This window comes from Balaenoptera borealis, assembly GCF_965194805.1.
Source record: "Balaenoptera borealis genome assembly, chromosome: 6".
Classification (NCBI taxonomy): domain Eukaryota; kingdom Metazoa; phylum Chordata; class Mammalia; order Artiodactyla; family Balaenopteridae; genus Balaenoptera; species Balaenoptera borealis.
In genome coordinates, this window is record NC_138863.1 from 134,066,643 (window position 1) to 134,084,212 (window position 17,570).

Here is a 17,570-nt window from a genome sequence, read left to right on the forward strand (position 1 = left end):
TGGCAACTGGAAGGATACCAAAGGGTGAGGAAAGAAGTCTCCTTCCCATCCCAGCCTCCAGTTTACACTCAGGAGGGCAATCCTTTTTCCTAGCTCCTATCCTATCCTTTTGAAGATATTCTACACACTACACACAAATCTACCTTCCTTTTTTTCTGTAAAATATAAATGGTAGCATATAATGTTGTTCTGCGTCGTTTCTCTTTTTTCTACTTTACCTTTAAAATCATGTCAGATTAGTACATAAAATTTCATACTGTGTAATGGCTCTACTGTACAAACATATCATAAATTCATGTAACATTGCGGCCAATTAATCTGCTATCATAACCAAGGCTACACTGAATAATTTGTAGACCTAACATTTTTGCACACAGGAAGAAATATATTTGTATAGGCAACAGGAAGAAATGAGAACATTGGATCAAAGTGCATGTGTGTTTTAATTAATTAATTAATTAGTTTTATTTTTGGCTGCATTGGGTCTTTGTTGCTGCGCGCGGGCTTTCTTTAGTCACGGCGAGCGGGAGCTACTCTTCGGTGCAGTGTGCGGACTTCTCATTGCGGTGGCTTCTCTTGTTGCAGAGCACAGGCTCTAGGTGCGCGGGCTCAGCAGCTGTGGCTCACGGGCTCTAGAGCGCAGGCTCAGTAGTTGTGGCACACGGGCTTAGTTGTTCCGCAGCATGTGGGATCTTCCCAGACCAGGGCTCGAACCCGTGTCCCCTGCCTTGGCAGGCAGATTCTTAACCACTGTGCCAACAGGGAAGCCCTGCATTTAAAATTTTAACAGACGGCTCCAAATGGCTCTCCAAAGAGGTTGTCCCTATTTATACTTCCACCAAGAATGTACGAGGAATGCTTGTTCCTCAGTAAACTCCTTAATAATCCACAACGCTTTCTCCACATTCTGAAACTCCCAATGCTCTGAAGTGTAAGTTTGTCTCTCTCTTTTTTTTTTTTGGTACACCTAACCTAAGCTGGACTCATTTGGTAACAATATCCGACCTGAACCTGTTTATAGTCTATCAGTCCTATTTCGTGGGAATATCCATAGTTGGTTTGCTGTTGAATATCAACATATTGATTATAGGGTAATGTCCCATAGCCTGCTGGGGACATTACTTATTACAGTATACGCACCGAATAACCTTTCAAAAAGCCTCCAAACTCCGAATCCCAAAGCTTATTTGACCCCAAGGTTTCAGATAAAGGCTGTAGACGTGTATAGGGTGTTATCAAACTTTTTGATATTTCAATCTAATAGGTGAAAAATGGTAGTAATTCCTTGCAGTTTTGACTTGTACTTTTCTTTATGTAAATTAAGTTGAGCATATTATTCATTTAAGTGTTTGTTACTGTTATTTTTCTAAGTGTTATAACAGTATAATAGTTTTGCTTAAAAAAAAAGTCCTTATCAGAGATACATACTGAAAGAGTTGATTGTCATTATTTATGGATTCTGGAATAAATCTCAAAGTTTATAGTGGTCCCTCTTATTCCAAATGACAAAGGCATAATTTAAAAAAACTTACATTTATATAATTTGCATTGATATAGTCTTCATTACCCTTTAAAATGACCCGTGTAGCATCATCTGAAAAAATTTAAAAGAAAGAATGTTGTAATAAAGTTATGTTAAAAAGATTAAACATAACATACAGGGAGGGTAGATACTCACAAGGCGAAATATCTCTGTATCTATTTTTGGAAATGTTCTGAGGTAATTTGGCACAAGACATTGTCATTCCAGGTTTTTTCCGATATAGTTGCTAAAAAAAAAAAAAAGAAGAACGCGTCCAGAAAGCCATCAAGAGTTTCTATTTTGTTTTCCAGACTTCTTTCTATGCTATCAAGAAACAGGTTTTTTTTCCTTGGAATACCACATCTATACAATGATGTATCTTAGGTTTAGTAAGGTATTGAACCAGATTTGCAAAGCTGAATTTTGCAAAATCTCTGACATGAACTATATATATTTTGAAAAATAGTAAAACAAGTAAAAACAATTTTCCTTACAGCAAAAGTACCTGAAGTTTTAAACAGCAAATCTGTAGGAAACACTTAGCTTTCATTTAGTTTAGAGATGTTTAAAAGAAAAATTGACGTGCCCTAAATATTTTATAGTCACCTATCTATAACATACACTTCAGAGCAACAAATATTAATGATGGCTAACTACACTGACAAAAATTAGAGAAGGATTAAATATGACAAGGTACAAAAATTATTTTCCTTTAACTCAGTATTTTTACATCTATAATAGTCTATCTGCAAACTTTCATAAAAACAGCTATTTAATTACAGAGAAAATGTAGCTTGATGACATACCTATAAAACCTCCTTATCCCTCTGTTTTAAACAGATATCTATTAATGAAACCATAGCTAGTATTTTGGAAGCAACTTTTTAAAACTCTGCATTTTAGAATTCTTTTTATATCAAATATTTCTCAGAATAATATTTTAGTTTATAAATTTTAACTGACAGTAGATTAGGCAGTTAAGAAGCCATGAAAATACAGGCAAACACCTTTCCCACACAACGTTACTTACGTCAAACTGTGTCAGCACTGTTCCAGTGATAAGCCCCGCAGCCAGCTGGACCATCGACTCCCGCAGGGAATGGTCATCCTGATGGATGCTATCTAGAGGGGCTTTCTCAGGAATGTACTGGAAGTCCGGCTCATTCTCTAGCTTTTCTTCCACTACATCATACACAGCTACAAAACCAAAACCAAAACCAAAAAAGCCTCATGGAAACCTTAATGAGTTGGCAAAAGGAATTTACCAGATATTATTTGTGTCAGGAAAAATATTCATTTATTCCTAACTCATGAGATCTGAACCTGGGGCCACTGTGTATGGGTTGAGAGTGGCTGTGGAGTAGAAGAAGTACCTCTGGGGAAAAGAAGGGTTCTTGGCCATATTGCTGAAAATGTCTGTAACTTGAAGAGACAGTCGGGAAAAGAGGAAGGCCAAGAAGCAGCTCTGACCGGATCTTTAATTTGTGGACCTGGGACAAGAGCAGCAATAGAGGCCTATACACACCATAGGTCTAGACGTGGAAAGCTACACGTAAGCGGAACAGAATGCTAAACAAAATACTTTCTATTCTCGTTCCTTGATGTATCTACCAAACAACTTAAGAGGCCAGATTTCAAAGGAGAATTCTAGGCCAGAATGCACGGTTGTGGCAGTGAGGGGAGCCACCCCTAGACTGTGGCCCTTAGGCCACCCTCAGCTCCACTCTTCAACGCGGGGGCCTATAAGCACACCCTGAGCCTCGCAGCCCACACGGAAGCCCATTCTACACCCCTTTGGAAATTGCTTCCTCTGTGCTACCCTGTTGGCCTATATCATGTGATCAACCCTTGGGAGAACGGATCTGGGAAAAACAGCCACAGAGGCCCAGGAATGGGCTCAGAGTTATTTGGTCAGAGAACTGAGGGTTGCAAAAGGTGGTCTAGAATGGAAGGGGAGGTCACAGATGCTGTGACCTTGGTCCCACAAAATTCTGACCCCCATGGGGAAAGGCAAAGCTGAAGCAGAGAAGAGCCCCTTAAGGATGGAGTCAAGCTTCTGGCCTTGTTTAAGAAGTTTTGTTCCTGCTCAAATACATATGCACTTTTGAGAAGAATAGATTTCTGAAATGAAGAATGTGAAGACAAAAAGATGGAAATGCAATTTGTCTAAGAAGAAATAAGATTTAAAGGGGAAAACACCAGGAAAAACAAGCTTTTTCCTGATATTTTTGGCAAACATAATTTAAAATTTTGATTATACGTTATTCTTTTAAAAATAGACATGACAGACCCACACTGAAAATGAATCCTGGTCTAGATTTTGAATAATAAAGCAATATTAGAAAGATCCTTGCCAAAAAATGTAGGCCCTAGGTGGGTTCCTCTCCTAATTTAAAGGATAAATGGGGTGATTTGGAATTGCAAAAAGGCCATGGCTTTCCCATTATATAGACTTTTGTTCATATTCTGCCTCTGTGCTAGTCATGAATTTGTGAGCAGGTAACTGAATGTCTTGGTGCCTAAATGTCTTCAACTATAAAATGGGGATAATTTATCTATCTCACTGGATGGCTGTAAAGGTTAAATGAGAATATATAAAAGAGCTCAGGTCTATGGAAAGCATTTAAAAACTATTAGCTAATATTATTATTAAGTTCTTTAGGATCTGTCATCAAGAGAAAACAGAAAAAACCAAATTGAGAGATGATTCTTAGCATGAAATTTAAGTTGTTTTATGTGACAGAAAATGCCTAAAAATGAATCACCTATATAACAGATCTAAATAAATGAGTTCCTTTAAAAGTCAAAATAGAATGTTCTGTTGAAGTCCTCTGAATTTTCCTAGAAAGCCAATTCTAAACCATGAACGCAGAAAAACACAAAGTACAGGCAAAACTCATTTAATTGCGTTTCTCAGATAACTATGGTATTTTTTTTTTTTAAACAGATTGAAGGTTTATGGCAACCCTGTGTTGAGCAAGTCTACTGGTGCTACTTTTCCAACAGCATTTGCTTGCTTCATGTCTCTGTGTCATATTTTTTAATTCCCGCGATATTTCAAACGTTTTCATTATGACTGTATTTGTCAAAGTGCTCTACGGTCACGGTCAATGAGCTCTGATGCCTCCCTGAAGGCTCAGATGATGGTTGGCAATTTTTAGCAATGAAGTGTTTTTAAATTAAGGTATGCATATTGTTTGTTTTTAGACAATGTGATTTATTGCACACTTCACAGACTACAGTATAGTGTAAACATAACTTTTATATGAACTGGGAAACCAAAAAAGTCATGTGACTCGCTTTACTGCGGTATTTTCTTTATTGCAGTATTTTCTTTATTGTGGTAGTCTGGAACCGAACCTGCAATATCTCCAAGGTCTGCCTGCAGGGAAGGTAAAATGAAAATGTCTGTTTGTACCCAAGAGGCAAAATGGGTACGTGGGGAGAATCGGTAGGGTTCTAATCACATTTCACTTCCCTATGGCATGTAACTGGTGATGTGGCCCTAACCAATAGTCACTCTTGTGGCTAAAGCTGTGATCAACAGTAACTGTTGGGAACGAAACCAGAGGAGCGTGTCCCCTGCCAGGAGGAGGCACAGCATCTACTAACGCTTCCCAGAGGGGACTGGCAAGCGTGTGGGACCCACAGCAGTGCCATCACGAGCGCAGGCGGAGGGCCTGGGGCTGTGAGCCCGGAGGGAAGTCACAGTTTCTGCTAAGACCCTTCTCGGGACACTGCTGAGGCTGAGCTTACTCCGCACCACATTTACTCCGCAGTGCACAAAGTGAGAGAATTAGGAACACTGTCCAAAGGGGCAGTGGACGGCTTCAGGAGCCCCTGAGCGCTCCATGTGGCAGCATATTCGTGAGATTGTCGTAGAAACCAAACTCTAGCTTGTTGCAGAGCTTTCTACACGTGGAACAGCAAGGATACCTGAGGAAGGAGCTAGGACTCTTGGAGCACCTGGGGGCAAGGGAGGCAACCTCAGCCACGGCAGGCAGGACAGAACTTGCCGAGGCTGACACATGAGCAGAGGCCTGAGCGAAGTGCGGGTATGTGCTCTACGAACCTCAGGAGGAGCGCTTTGGGCAGAAGGACCATCAGAAAGGCCAGCACAGATGACAGGAGAGGGAGCAAGGCTGGGGGTGGGCAAGGTGGCCAAGAATTTGCGTTTTACTCCACCTGTGAACAGAAGCCGCTGTGCCCTGAGCAAGAGACCGACATGACGTGACCCGTGTTTTAAGAAGCCCGCTCTGGCCGCTGTGTCTAGTCACAAACATGAAGGAATTGTAAAAGCATCCAGTGCGACACAGAGCACTCACCATTGGGTCGAACTAGGAGGACGAGCTCCCCAGAATGCCTCTCGCAGCTCGCTTTGATGAGCAGGACCACCTGGTCGTGGGTGTGTCCTGCAACGTCCCGACCATTGATCAGCACCACTTGGTCCCCTTCGTTCAGTCGAGGGACACACAGGTCGGCCTGTAATGGGATGAAAATAAGGTTTCCGATTTGCGCCCAGCTTTCTGGAAGGCACAGGACCTTAAGTTTATAGGCGCTGCAGCAGAACTGAAACCACATGTAGAAGTCATCTATCCCTTCACTCATCCATTAAGAAAACAGAAGTAGGAATCTCACTTTCCCACAAAGACACTCCTTTTTTCCGTCTTCATTAATACCTTTTCCCCTCATGCCCTATTATATACCTAGACATACAGAGAAGACTAACATTCTCAAGGTGCACAGATCAAGGCAGGCCTCACTTTGCATGTCCAGATACCTACAAATTTCAGTCACCACAGCTGAGTTAAATAACACCAGTCTCCTAACATGGTTCAAATTTCAGTTACTGTGATAAATTAATTATGAATAACTGCATAAAGTACAAAATTCGCTGCTAGCCCATGTCAGTCCAAAAATCACTATGTAAATCATAAATATGCACCATGATCAGTGAGCAATCACATCCCTTCTTTCAAAGGCTACTGGTGACTTGGCGTTGGGCATCGATTATTCAGTTCATGTAGAGACAGCAAAGCGGGTACTTGTCTCTGTCTCCCAGTGATAAACCCATGTAAAAATGGATAATCTAAAGAGCGAGCTAGCCAAAAAGTTAAAAGTGTAGCAAAGAAACAAAAAGGGACGGTGCTGGAAGTGAAATTCAAATTGAACATAAACTGAGTTATAGAAGAAATAGTTGACTATGGAAATATTGACACTTCTACTGTTTGAGAGACCCCAGATACGCAGGAAAAGGAATTTAGAGAAGGTGAATTTATCAACATAAATGATGCAAGTGGCTGCAACAAGAAGGATGAAGGTGTCTGAGGAAGTGATGCTGGCGAAAAACTTCTCAATACAGGCACTCCTGGGAGGTATTTCACATCACTGAAAGTGCAAAGGACAAGCGGAAGTGGATTCAGACTTAGAAAGGATTATGACCACTTGCCAAGGTAAGAAAAAATGCTCACTCTGTAATTTAACCTATATGACAAGGAGACAAGCACTGTTCACAGATTACCTGTGATAAGTTTTCACAAAGAAATAAAACACTTTAATTCTCAATGTTTCCGACGTTTGGAATTACAGGATACTAAATCAGCATTAGTTTTACTATTTTTTCATTTCCCTATATATTTACAAGAGAAAGCATCAGAAATTTTAAAGTTTTGATGAAAAATTTAAAGGCCATGGAAACAAACATAATTTTCCCCACTATACAGAGCACTTTGTACGGTTTCAGACTGCACGGTTATCTCTACAGCCCTGCACGACTGTGCATGTGAGGGCTGCCTGTATTTTACTGAGAAAACAAACAAGTAAATAAGGTAAAAGAGATCAACAGAAATATGGACAGCCTGCTCCAGGGACACAGGAATGAGAACACATGGGAGTCAAGTTTGCAGGATGATGGCTCAGACCGCGAAGGAAATGATAGGGCTGGACCTTTCAGAAAGGGCCGTGGCAAAGGCTTGAAAGACGGAAGCACAACTAAACTCACTGTAAAACAAAGTCAACAAAGTCCAATAAGGTACTGTCACTCGTGGAAAGAGCACTGGTCTAGGAGCCAAGTTCTTCCTTTGCCGCTTATGACATGTGTGATCTTAGACACCTGAAACTCTGAGAAAGGAACATGTATCTGCCCTAATTATTCATCGTTGTGAAATTTTAAAAATGAGATATTTCAGTGCAAAGCATTAAAATCTGGAAAATTCAAATTTAAGGTTTGGACCATTCTTTCTAGTTGCTTCTTTCTCTACTTCTTGTAGTGGTTAAAAAATAATAATCTTTGAATGTTATAGCACAGTGGTTACCCATTATAACTGAAGTAACCCTCTCATACTTAATCTGCTTTTTATCAGGGATAATTTTTTATTTGCATTTCATTAGGATCTGGCAAGTCTAGATAAAATGAATTTTGCTGGGGCAAGAGCTATTGGCTCAAATATGATCAGGTAGGAAGAAAAACATGATTTTGGAAATTATCCATTTTAGAAGGTTTCCAATATAAAAAATGACACTAAAATATTTGAAACACTGTCCTTTCCCCTCAGTCACCTAAAATGAGGTTTCGAACTGGAAAACTGTAATAGTCTTTAAATTAATAAAATAATATAAAAATGACACATTTCTATTTATTTAATTTGTTCTAAATTCAGTCACTATTTATGAAACATAGTTCTATGTAGCAGAAAGGAAAAATTACCAATATAGTAATCTGTATAGCATAAAAAGAAAATTTATAGTCATAAAATTTTGTTTGGGAATGAACCTCTCTATAGAATGTTCAAGAACACCCTTGAGGGCTTCCCTGGTGGCGCAGTGGTTGGGAGTCTGCCTGTTAATGCAGGGGACACAGGTTCGAGCCCTGGTCTGGGAAGATCCCACATGCCGCGGAGCAACTGGGCCCGTGAGCCACAATTACTGAGCCTGCGCGTCTGGAGCCTGTGCTCCGCAACAAGAGAGGCCGCGATAGTGAGAGGCCTACACACCGCGATGAAGAGTGGCCCCCACTTACCGCAACTAGAGAAAGCCCTCGCACAGAAACGAAGACCCAACACAGCCAAAAATAAATAAGTAAATAAATAAATAAATAAATAAATAAAAGAACACCCTTGACTTAATTGAAAACTATCCACATTCACTGTTCAGAAAAATCAATATTTCTCTTATGACTATTACAATTGGCATACAAGTAAAAAAAGGTTTATTGTTTTCTTCTAATTATAAGAGCAATACATGCTCATTGTCATGATTTCAGACAATTTAAAAAAAGGACACGGACTTCCCTGGTGGCACAGTGGTTAAGAATCCGCCTGCCAATGCAGGGGACACAGGTTCGAGCCCTGGTCCGGGAAGATCCCACATGCCGCGGAGCAACAGCCCGTGTGCTGCAACTACTGAAGCCCGCGCACCTAGAGCCTGTGCTCCACAACAAGAGAAGCCACTGCAATGAGAAGCCCGTGCACCACAACGAAGAGAAGCCCCCGCTCGCCGCAACTAGAGAAAGCCCGGGCGCAGCAACAAAGACCCAATGCAGCAAAAAAAAAAAAAAAAAAAAAAAAAAAAAAGGGAACATGGAAGCAAGTAATAAATACCAGTAATTCCACTACCCAGATGAAACACTGCTAACATTTTTTATCATGTTTCCAGATTTTTAAAATATATTTACATAACTCATATTTTTTTAAATGGATAAAACAAACATATGAAAGTATAATATGCATTTTTTAATTGAGTATAGTTGATTTAGTTTCAGGTATACAGCAAAGTGATTCAGTTACAAATATATACATATATTTTCAGATTTTTTCCATTACAGATTATTATAAGATATTGAATATAGTTCCCTGTGCTATACAGTAGGCCTCTGTTCTTTATCATAGTGTGTATCTGTTAATCCCATACTCCTAACTTATCCCTCCCTGCCCCTTTCCCCTTTGGTAGCCATAAGTTTGTTTTCTTTCTTTCTTTCTGTTTTTTGGCTGCACCACGTGGCTTGCGGGATCTTAGTTCCCTGTCCAGGGATTGAACCCGTGCCCTTGGCAGTGGAAGCATGGAGTCCTAACCACTGGACCGCCAGGGAATTCCCATAAGTTTGTTTTCTATGTCTTTGAGTTTGTTTCTGTTTTGTAAATGAATTCATTTGCATTTTTTTTAGGTTCCACATATAAGTGGTATCATATGGTATTTGTCTTTCTCTGTCTGACTTACTTCACTTAGTATGATAATCTCTAGGTCCATCCATGTTGCTGCAAATGGCATTATTTCATTCTTTTCTATGGCTGAGCAGTATTCCACTGTAAAATATGCACTTTTCATAATACTATACCTTATGAAAATATTTCCATACTTATATAATGCTACATCATCTATCATTTTAATAGCTGCAAAGCAATGCATAACTTGTTTAATCAATTCTAATGAAGTACATTTTGATTTTCCCTCCAATTTTTAAGTTTCACAAACAATACTACAATGAACGTCCTTGTGTATCCTTTGTTCCAACTGTTTCATTAGAGGTAATTCCTAAAAGTGGAATCGTCAGGTAAAAGACATATTTAATTAAAAATAAGTTTTACTTAAAATTTTTGTTTTTGGGAAAGCTATACACCACACAGTTTACAGAGCTGACTAGGTCTGTAAGATTATTATGATAAGAAACCATTTCTTATGTTCTCCCTTATCTTCTCCCCCTCTTTTGAGGCATCTTCTTTCAACATTTTAGCTACATCTTTTGTATTTACCTCAGTATCTCTAAATAACGTTCCAATTTTATTTTTCTTTAGTTTTAATTTCAGATGTTATCTAACTTTCTACTTGCTAGATGAGAACTTAGCAATCGTTCATCTCCTCATCTGCACTCCCAAACACACACACATTTCCCAATACACACTGAACAAATAATTTTGGACTATTTCCCCCATCTTTCACATGTGTAGTAGGTTCAGGAGTCATTTTATACATCACATCCCTGTCTTGTCACCTCTGATCACAAAGGATTTGTTTAAAAGAGGACATCTGGTCCAAGCTGGATCTATGAAGGGTTTGCTTCCTAGGAGTCTGTAAGTTGGATTGAGGGGCCTAATGAGTCTGGGTTGCTAAGCTGGTAACATACAAATCCCGAAGTTGCTAGTGGTCACATCACCCCACGTGGACTGAGGGGCAGAATGGTGGTAGCTACACAATTTCTATTTAGTACAGATTTTGGAGTCACAATCATTTCTGCAGGTAGAGTGTGTCTGTGGTGCTAATATTACAGGACTTGGCTTGAAGCTGCTACTAAGTACACTTTTCATTTAGAATGTATTTTATTTGGAGTAGCTTGAGAAATGAAGCTAATTCAGTGTACAAATTGGTTTGCACTGAGAGAGAAGAATGGAACATTCACATAAAAAGAAACAGAGATGAAAAATAGAGTCCTGATGATTTTTCAAGTTCTTTCTAGAGGTCTGAGTGCACTCCTGTCCTTGGGTTTTGTGACACACCTCTACAGCTATACGATAAATTCTGTATTTATGGTTAAGCCAGGGGTATTCCACATGTTCCCTGTTATTTGCAACCAACAAAGTCCTTAAAAACCAGAACTAAAACCATGTAACATGATATCCTTGATCAATCTTGACTGTGATCTTCAAATCAACTGTGAGGTTGCTGCAAAGCACCAGACCCCATAACTAGCCTCTTCCCTCAGGCTGCAGGTTCCTGCCTCTCCCAGGACACAGAGATGGTTGAATGACAATGGGTGCTGGCTCCAAGCCCTTAGAGACCATTTAGGTAAGAGAAATGCAGTTAAACAGAGGAGACAACAACAGAAATGGGGATCTGAAAGCAATATTTGCTATCACAGGAGCAATAAAGATGATGCACCCACAATTTACCAAGAACTGTCCTTATGAGCAGAAAGTTCATGGGTGCTGAAGCTGAAGGAGGGGGCACAGGGGGTTCATCCTCATGGGTACATGCAGTCTTTTCTCTACTGTTGCTTAGAATGTTCATAATAAGGAACTTAAAATACATATTTTAAACAGAAAGTAGACAAATAGAACATAGATAAACAATTCTACATGAAAATAGAAGCCAACAAAAAAAGCAAACAAACAAAAACTATACCTGTCTACATTTTGCTGTTTAAAGGGGTTATTTTCATAGAATCTAGCTTCTTTGTAAAAACAAGGATTTTAAAAACTGTTATAGAGAGGGAATAAATAAAAATTAACTTCCCAGCAATTAAAGAGGTTCATCCAACATCACGTGCTACTTGACAAATTACATGATTCATTTTACTCCTTTATTTATACTAATAAAAATACGCATGTATTCTCGAAGCTAGGATTCACTGGGAAGGCTGCTGTGACTCACAGGTGTTCCTGGCGCAACTCGGGACACGATCACAGGCATCTTCTGGTCACATCCTCCCTTCAAAACAGTGCAAATCGAGTATCAGTCAGTATTGCCAACACAGAAACACCTTAATTTAAAAACTGAGTACAGGGCTTCCCTGGTGGTGCAGTGGTTGAGAATCTGCCTGCCAATGCAGGGCACACGGGTTCGAGCCCTGGTCTGGGAAGATCCCACATGCCGCGGAGCAACTAGGCCTGTGCGCCACAACTACTGAGCCTGCGCATCTGGAGCCTGTGCTCCGCAACAAGAGAGGCCGCGACAGTGAGAGGCCCCCGCTTGCCACAACTAGAGAAAGCCCTCGCACAGAAACGAAGACCCAACACAACCAAAAATAAATAAATAAATAAATAAATAAAATTTAATAATAATAATAATAATAAAATTAAAACTGAGTACAATATAAATTCTAAGTTACCTTTACATTGAATCCAAACCTTCCATTTTCATCAGGTTGCATTCTGATTAGGACAAGATTATCATGTGGAATACCACCATTAGGCTTTAAAAGACAAAAATAAATAACTTGTCACGCTCTTCATTTGTAGCCTATCCTTCAGATATACATGAAGCATGCTTCCTGTATGTTGATATTATCTAAAGTATATAAAGAATCATAATTTAAATTTCTCTCGTGCCTTACCTGCATGCTAGACTGTAAGTGCCAAGAGCAACAGGGCCTTTATTAATGACCTGATTAATTAATTTCAGTGTCTCTAGCACCTGGCTCAAAGCTCTGCACGGAGCAAATACTCATAAGTATTACATGAATTCATGTTACTCCCTCTGCTTTTTAAAAACAGCTTTACTGAGATACAATTCACATACTACACTTCACCCATTCAAAGTGTATAATTCAGTAATTTCTACCATAGTCACAGAGTTGTACGAACATCACGACTATTTTTTTTTTTTTTTGGAGGCAGCATTTGATTTGGTTGAAACTAAGATGAATTCAGAGATTGCAATTCTCTGGTTTGAAGTAGCAGATGAAATCACAGAGGAAAAAGTTGACAGGCATGTCAATGACCTGTTAAAACGCTACTCTTTGATTTTACAACCTTTTCTTCATCTCCCAAAGAAACCCTGTGTCCATGAGCGGTCACCCCCATCCCCAAGTCCTATTCAACCCTTCATCTACTTCCTCCCTATATACTTGACTATTCTGGACATTTCACATATATGAAATTATACAATATATGTCATTTGTTACAGGCTTCTTTCACTTAACATGTTGTATGCCTGCTCTTTGTGGGTAAGTAGCTGGCTAATTCTTATTTAGCCTTCGAGACACAGGTCGGAGATGATCATTTCTAGGAAGTCTTCCCTTAACTCCAGAGCTGAATTCGTTATTTTTATATACTTATGAATTCCCATAGTCACTGCTAATTGTAGAGCTTGTTCAGTTCTCAGTCCCCACCTTCCTCGACTCACCAGTAGCATCTGACACAGCTGGTTACTCTCTCTGTGGCTGCCTTCTCATCAGCCAGTTGACTAGTTTTCTTCCTACCTTTTGGTCTGCATCTTTTCAGTTTCCTTTGCTGGTTTCTTTCACCTCCCTCATGTTTACAGTTTGGAGGACTAAGCCTCCATTTCTAGAACCTCTTATTCCGGTATCTGTACACACTACACTTCCTGTCTCATGGTTTTAAATACTGTCTACATGCCACCAACTCTCAACACTATACCTTCAGCTTCGACCTCTCCCTTCAACTCCAGAATCCAAACAGACTCCTACTAGACACATCAACGTGTCCCAGCTGAGCTCCCAACATTCCACCCACCCCTGTTCTACCTGTAGCCTTTCCATGTCAGCAAATGGCAACTTCATCCTCCTATTTGTTCAGGCCCAAAACCTTGCTGTTATCCTTGCTGTTATTCCTCTCTCTCTAGTCTCCCACAGCCAACTCATCAGCAGAGTAGGTCAGCCCCACTCTAAAACTCCACCCAGAACACATCTGTGTCTCATCCCTTCCACAGGCACCACCCTGCTCCAGTCACTGCTGCTTCTTGGGGCCCTGCAACACCTCACAGCCAGCTTCTCTGCTGCTACCCTGCTTTCGGTCCACTGCCAGCATACAAGCCACAGTGAAACCGTCAAAACCTAAGCGACATCCCGTTACCTCTCTCCTTAGGTATGTCTGTTTGCTTCCAATCTCACCCAGGGTTGAAGAACGAGACATTTACAAGACCAGGCTTTTAGGATCTGGCCCTCTGCTGTCCCCTGTCCTCCTCGTCTGCTCATTCCGCTGTGTCCTCGCTGACGCCCCTGGTGTCCCCTGACCACATCAGCCGTACCCCTGCCTTGGCACCTGCGATTCCCTCGGCTTACCTGCTCTCACGCCAGGTATCCACGTGGCTTATCACCAAGCTCATCCCCGGCTCACACTATCTAGAACTGGAACACTCCACTCTGGAAATTCCCTAGCCCTTTCCTGCTTTGTCTCTCTAGCATTTATACTATCTAATAGGCTATATATTTAAGTTACATATTTTGTTTACTGTTTGTCTCACCCTTATCCCCAGAATACAAGTTCCCTGCAGGCAGAGTGTTTAAGTTTTTATTTTACTCTGTTATATTCCCAGAGCCTATAACAATAGGTACTCAATGAGTCATTTTTGCATGAAGGAAAAAACAAACTAGACTATAAATTATTTACTAGCAGGGACCACATCTGATTTGTCTTCGTACTCCCACTACCTCCTTAAGTACCTGACACACAGAAAGACCTCAGTAACTATGAACTGATGAATGAATGATGCGTAAGAATCACCACGCAGGTAGCACTAAAGTTGTCATTCATTTTGGGTAAGGATTTTGATCTCTTTTTGATGCATCTGTGGGGCCGTAAGTGTGGGAGAATAGAGTGGCTGCCTCTTGTTTTTCAATTTTAGAAAACGTGGGAGGGCTATGGGTGAAAAACAAGAGGGGAAGAGTGCAATGGCCAGCAGAGACTTCTGGCACCGCCAGCACCTGCTGTGGGACTTCCTCTCCCTGTGTCTTATTTTATTCCTTGATGTCCCCTTAAGTTTCCTGAAATACACTCATATTTCTGTCTGTCATTATACATCTTCATGAACACAGTGTATCCTTAAAATTTATTAACAATCTCACCTTTGGTTCATCTACTTGAAAAAGCAATGAAAATTCATAAATCAGGGGATTCTAAGAATTTACCATTTTGTTTGGTACAAAGTACCAAAGCAACTCACGAATATATTTTGAAGAACAGAGTAATTATATATTCTGGAGACCCGTACTCAATTTCAAAAGGTTGATGAAAATGATAAATGATAGAGTCTCGACACCCAGCCAATTATGTAATAAAATTAATGGTATTTAATGGATTATTAGCATTTGTTCTGGAAATGTGTGTTTTGCAAGACAGAAATCAACAAATTTGTCAAAAATTAACTTCTAGAGCAATGAACGTTTTATAAATATGATAAAAGGAAATTCCACAATTGGGCTATACGGTGGCACAATTCATGAGCAAACACATGATGAAAAAGAGAAAGTACTATAATATAATTTACAGACAAAACAGGCTATGTTACAAAAACTATTTCATTTACAATTAAACATTTTCAAAGAAATGTGAGAATATTTGAAGAAACTACTTACAGTAGCTTTTTCAGGGGAAGATGGAACATCAAATGTTTCATTAATATGGTTTTCCAGATCTTGTTGAGAATGTGAAAAATGAATTTGGTTCCAACTGTTTTTCTTTGATTGTTTGGGTGGTAAAGCTGGAGGCTGCCCATCTCCAGGGGTCTCTTGTGATCTAGATAGAAAAAAAGAGAAAAAATAAATATTTTGGAAGTTGTCTTACAGAATTATTATTTTATTTATTTTTTAAAGTAATGGTAGAATTTTATTTTTTAAATTAATTTTTATTGGCGTATAGTTGCTTTACAACATTGTGTTAGTTTCTACTGTAAAATGAATCAGCTATACGTATATCCCCTCTTTTATGGATCTCCTTCCCATTTAGGTCACCACAGAGCACTGAGTAGAGATCCCTGTGCTATACAGTAGGTTCTCATTAGTTATCGATTTTACACATAGTATCAGTAGTGTATATATGTCAATCCCAATCTTCCAATTCCTCCCAGCCTAGAATTATTACTTTATTACGATGTCAAATAGGAGACAAACTTTAAATACCATGTTTATTTGCAAGTGCCACTGTTTAATGAAATCTTCCTTAACTTTGAAGTTTAAAGTAACAGATCTAATTTCCTACTTTATCAAATCTGTGAACAATTCACATATAATAAAATATACTTTAAGGGTATCTCTATGAAGATATTTATTAAGCTACCATAAAAACCCCTTTCTAAGGTTTTCAGCAGTCATGTGGGCAGGCAGGGAGAAATCAGAGCTGAGAGCCGAGCTGTTCCGAAGACAAAACACCCGGTACCATCCAGAGAACTCAAGGGGTTGCCTGTTTTATTTACAGGTAAACACAATTCACGGAAGTGATGAACACAACGAGGAAGAGGGCTGAGCTCACTGAGGAGACAACACTGGATGAGTACGTATGTCGGAAAACCCAATTTCAGGTGAAGGGGCTAAAAACCACCTGACACTAGAGAGCATAACCTCAGGCCGTAGCAGCGGGAGCTGATCTGACCAGCTAGGTGTGACAGGGCAACTTCAAGGTAGACACTTCGCTTTTAAGAACGAGCACCCTCACTCCCTCTTGCGAGAGCGCCGGAATCACAACTAGCTGCTGAACAATCATCGACAGGAAGACACTGGAACTCACGAAGAAAGATACCCCACATCCAAAGACACTGGAGAAGTCGCAATGAGATGGTAGGAGGGGCACAATCACAATAAAATCAAATCCCATAACTGCTGGGTGGGTGACTCACTAACTGGAGAACACTTACACCCAGAAGTCCACCCACTGGAGTGAAGGTTCTGAGCCCCACGTCAGGCTTCCCAAGCTGGGGGTCCAGCAACAGGAGGAGGAATTCCTAGAGAATCAGACTTTGAAGGCTAGCAGGATTTGATTGCAGGACTTCGACAGGACTGGGGAAACAGAGACTCCACTCTTGGAGGGCACACACAAAGTAGTGTGCGCACTGGGACCCAGGGGAAGGAGCAGTGACCCCCATAGGAGACTGAACCAGACCTACCTGCTAGTGTTGGAGGGTCTCCTGTAGAGGCGGAGGTGGCTGTGTCTCACCATGAGGACAAGGACACTGGCAGCAGAAGTTCTGGGAAGTACTCCTTGGCGTGAGCCCTCCCAGAGTCCGCCACTAGCCCCACCAAAGAACCCTGGTAAGCTCCAGTGTTGGGTTGCCTCAGGCCAAACAACCAACTGGGAGGGAACCCAGCCCCACTCATCAGCAGACAAGAGGATTAAAGTTTTACTGAGCTCTACCCACCAGAGCAACAGCCAGCTCTACCCACCACCAGTCCCTCCCATCAGGAAACTTGCACTAGTCGCTTAGATAGCCTCATCCACCAGAGGGCAGACAGCAGAAGCAAGAAGAACTACAATCCTGCAGTCTGTGGAACAAAAACCACATTCACAGAAAGACAGACAAGATGAAAAGGCAGAGGGCTATGTACCAGATGAAGGAACAAGATAAAACCCCAGAAAAACAACTAAATGAAGTGGAGATAGGCAAC

General features: G+C 40.5%; 1 protein-coding gene across 4 annotated transcripts in view; it reads right to left on the reverse strand.

Annotated features, from left to right (window-relative positions):
- The window catches only part of PTPN4 (protein tyrosine phosphatase non-receptor type 4), a 173,264-nt gene that overhangs the window by 12,887 nt on the left and 142,807 nt on the right, over positions 1-17,570 (reverse strand). For all 4 annotated transcript variants that reach the window (XM_082395870.1, XM_082395869.1, XM_082395868.1 and 1 more), the window contains 7 exons: positions 15,549-15,708; positions 12,342-12,425; positions 11,885-11,941; positions 5,848-6,004; positions 2,553-2,719; positions 1,679-1,769; positions 1,533-1,594 (listed from right to left, as the gene is read on the reverse strand). In XM_082395870.1, the coding sequence (XP_082251996.1) occupies positions 1,533-1,594; positions 1,679-1,769; positions 2,553-2,719; positions 5,848-6,004; positions 11,885-11,941; positions 12,342-12,425; positions 15,549-15,708 (778 nt within the window). The remainder of the gene's footprint in view (positions 1-1,532; positions 1,595-1,678; positions 1,770-2,552; positions 2,720-5,847; positions 6,005-11,884; positions 11,942-12,341; positions 12,426-15,548; positions 15,709-17,570) is intronic.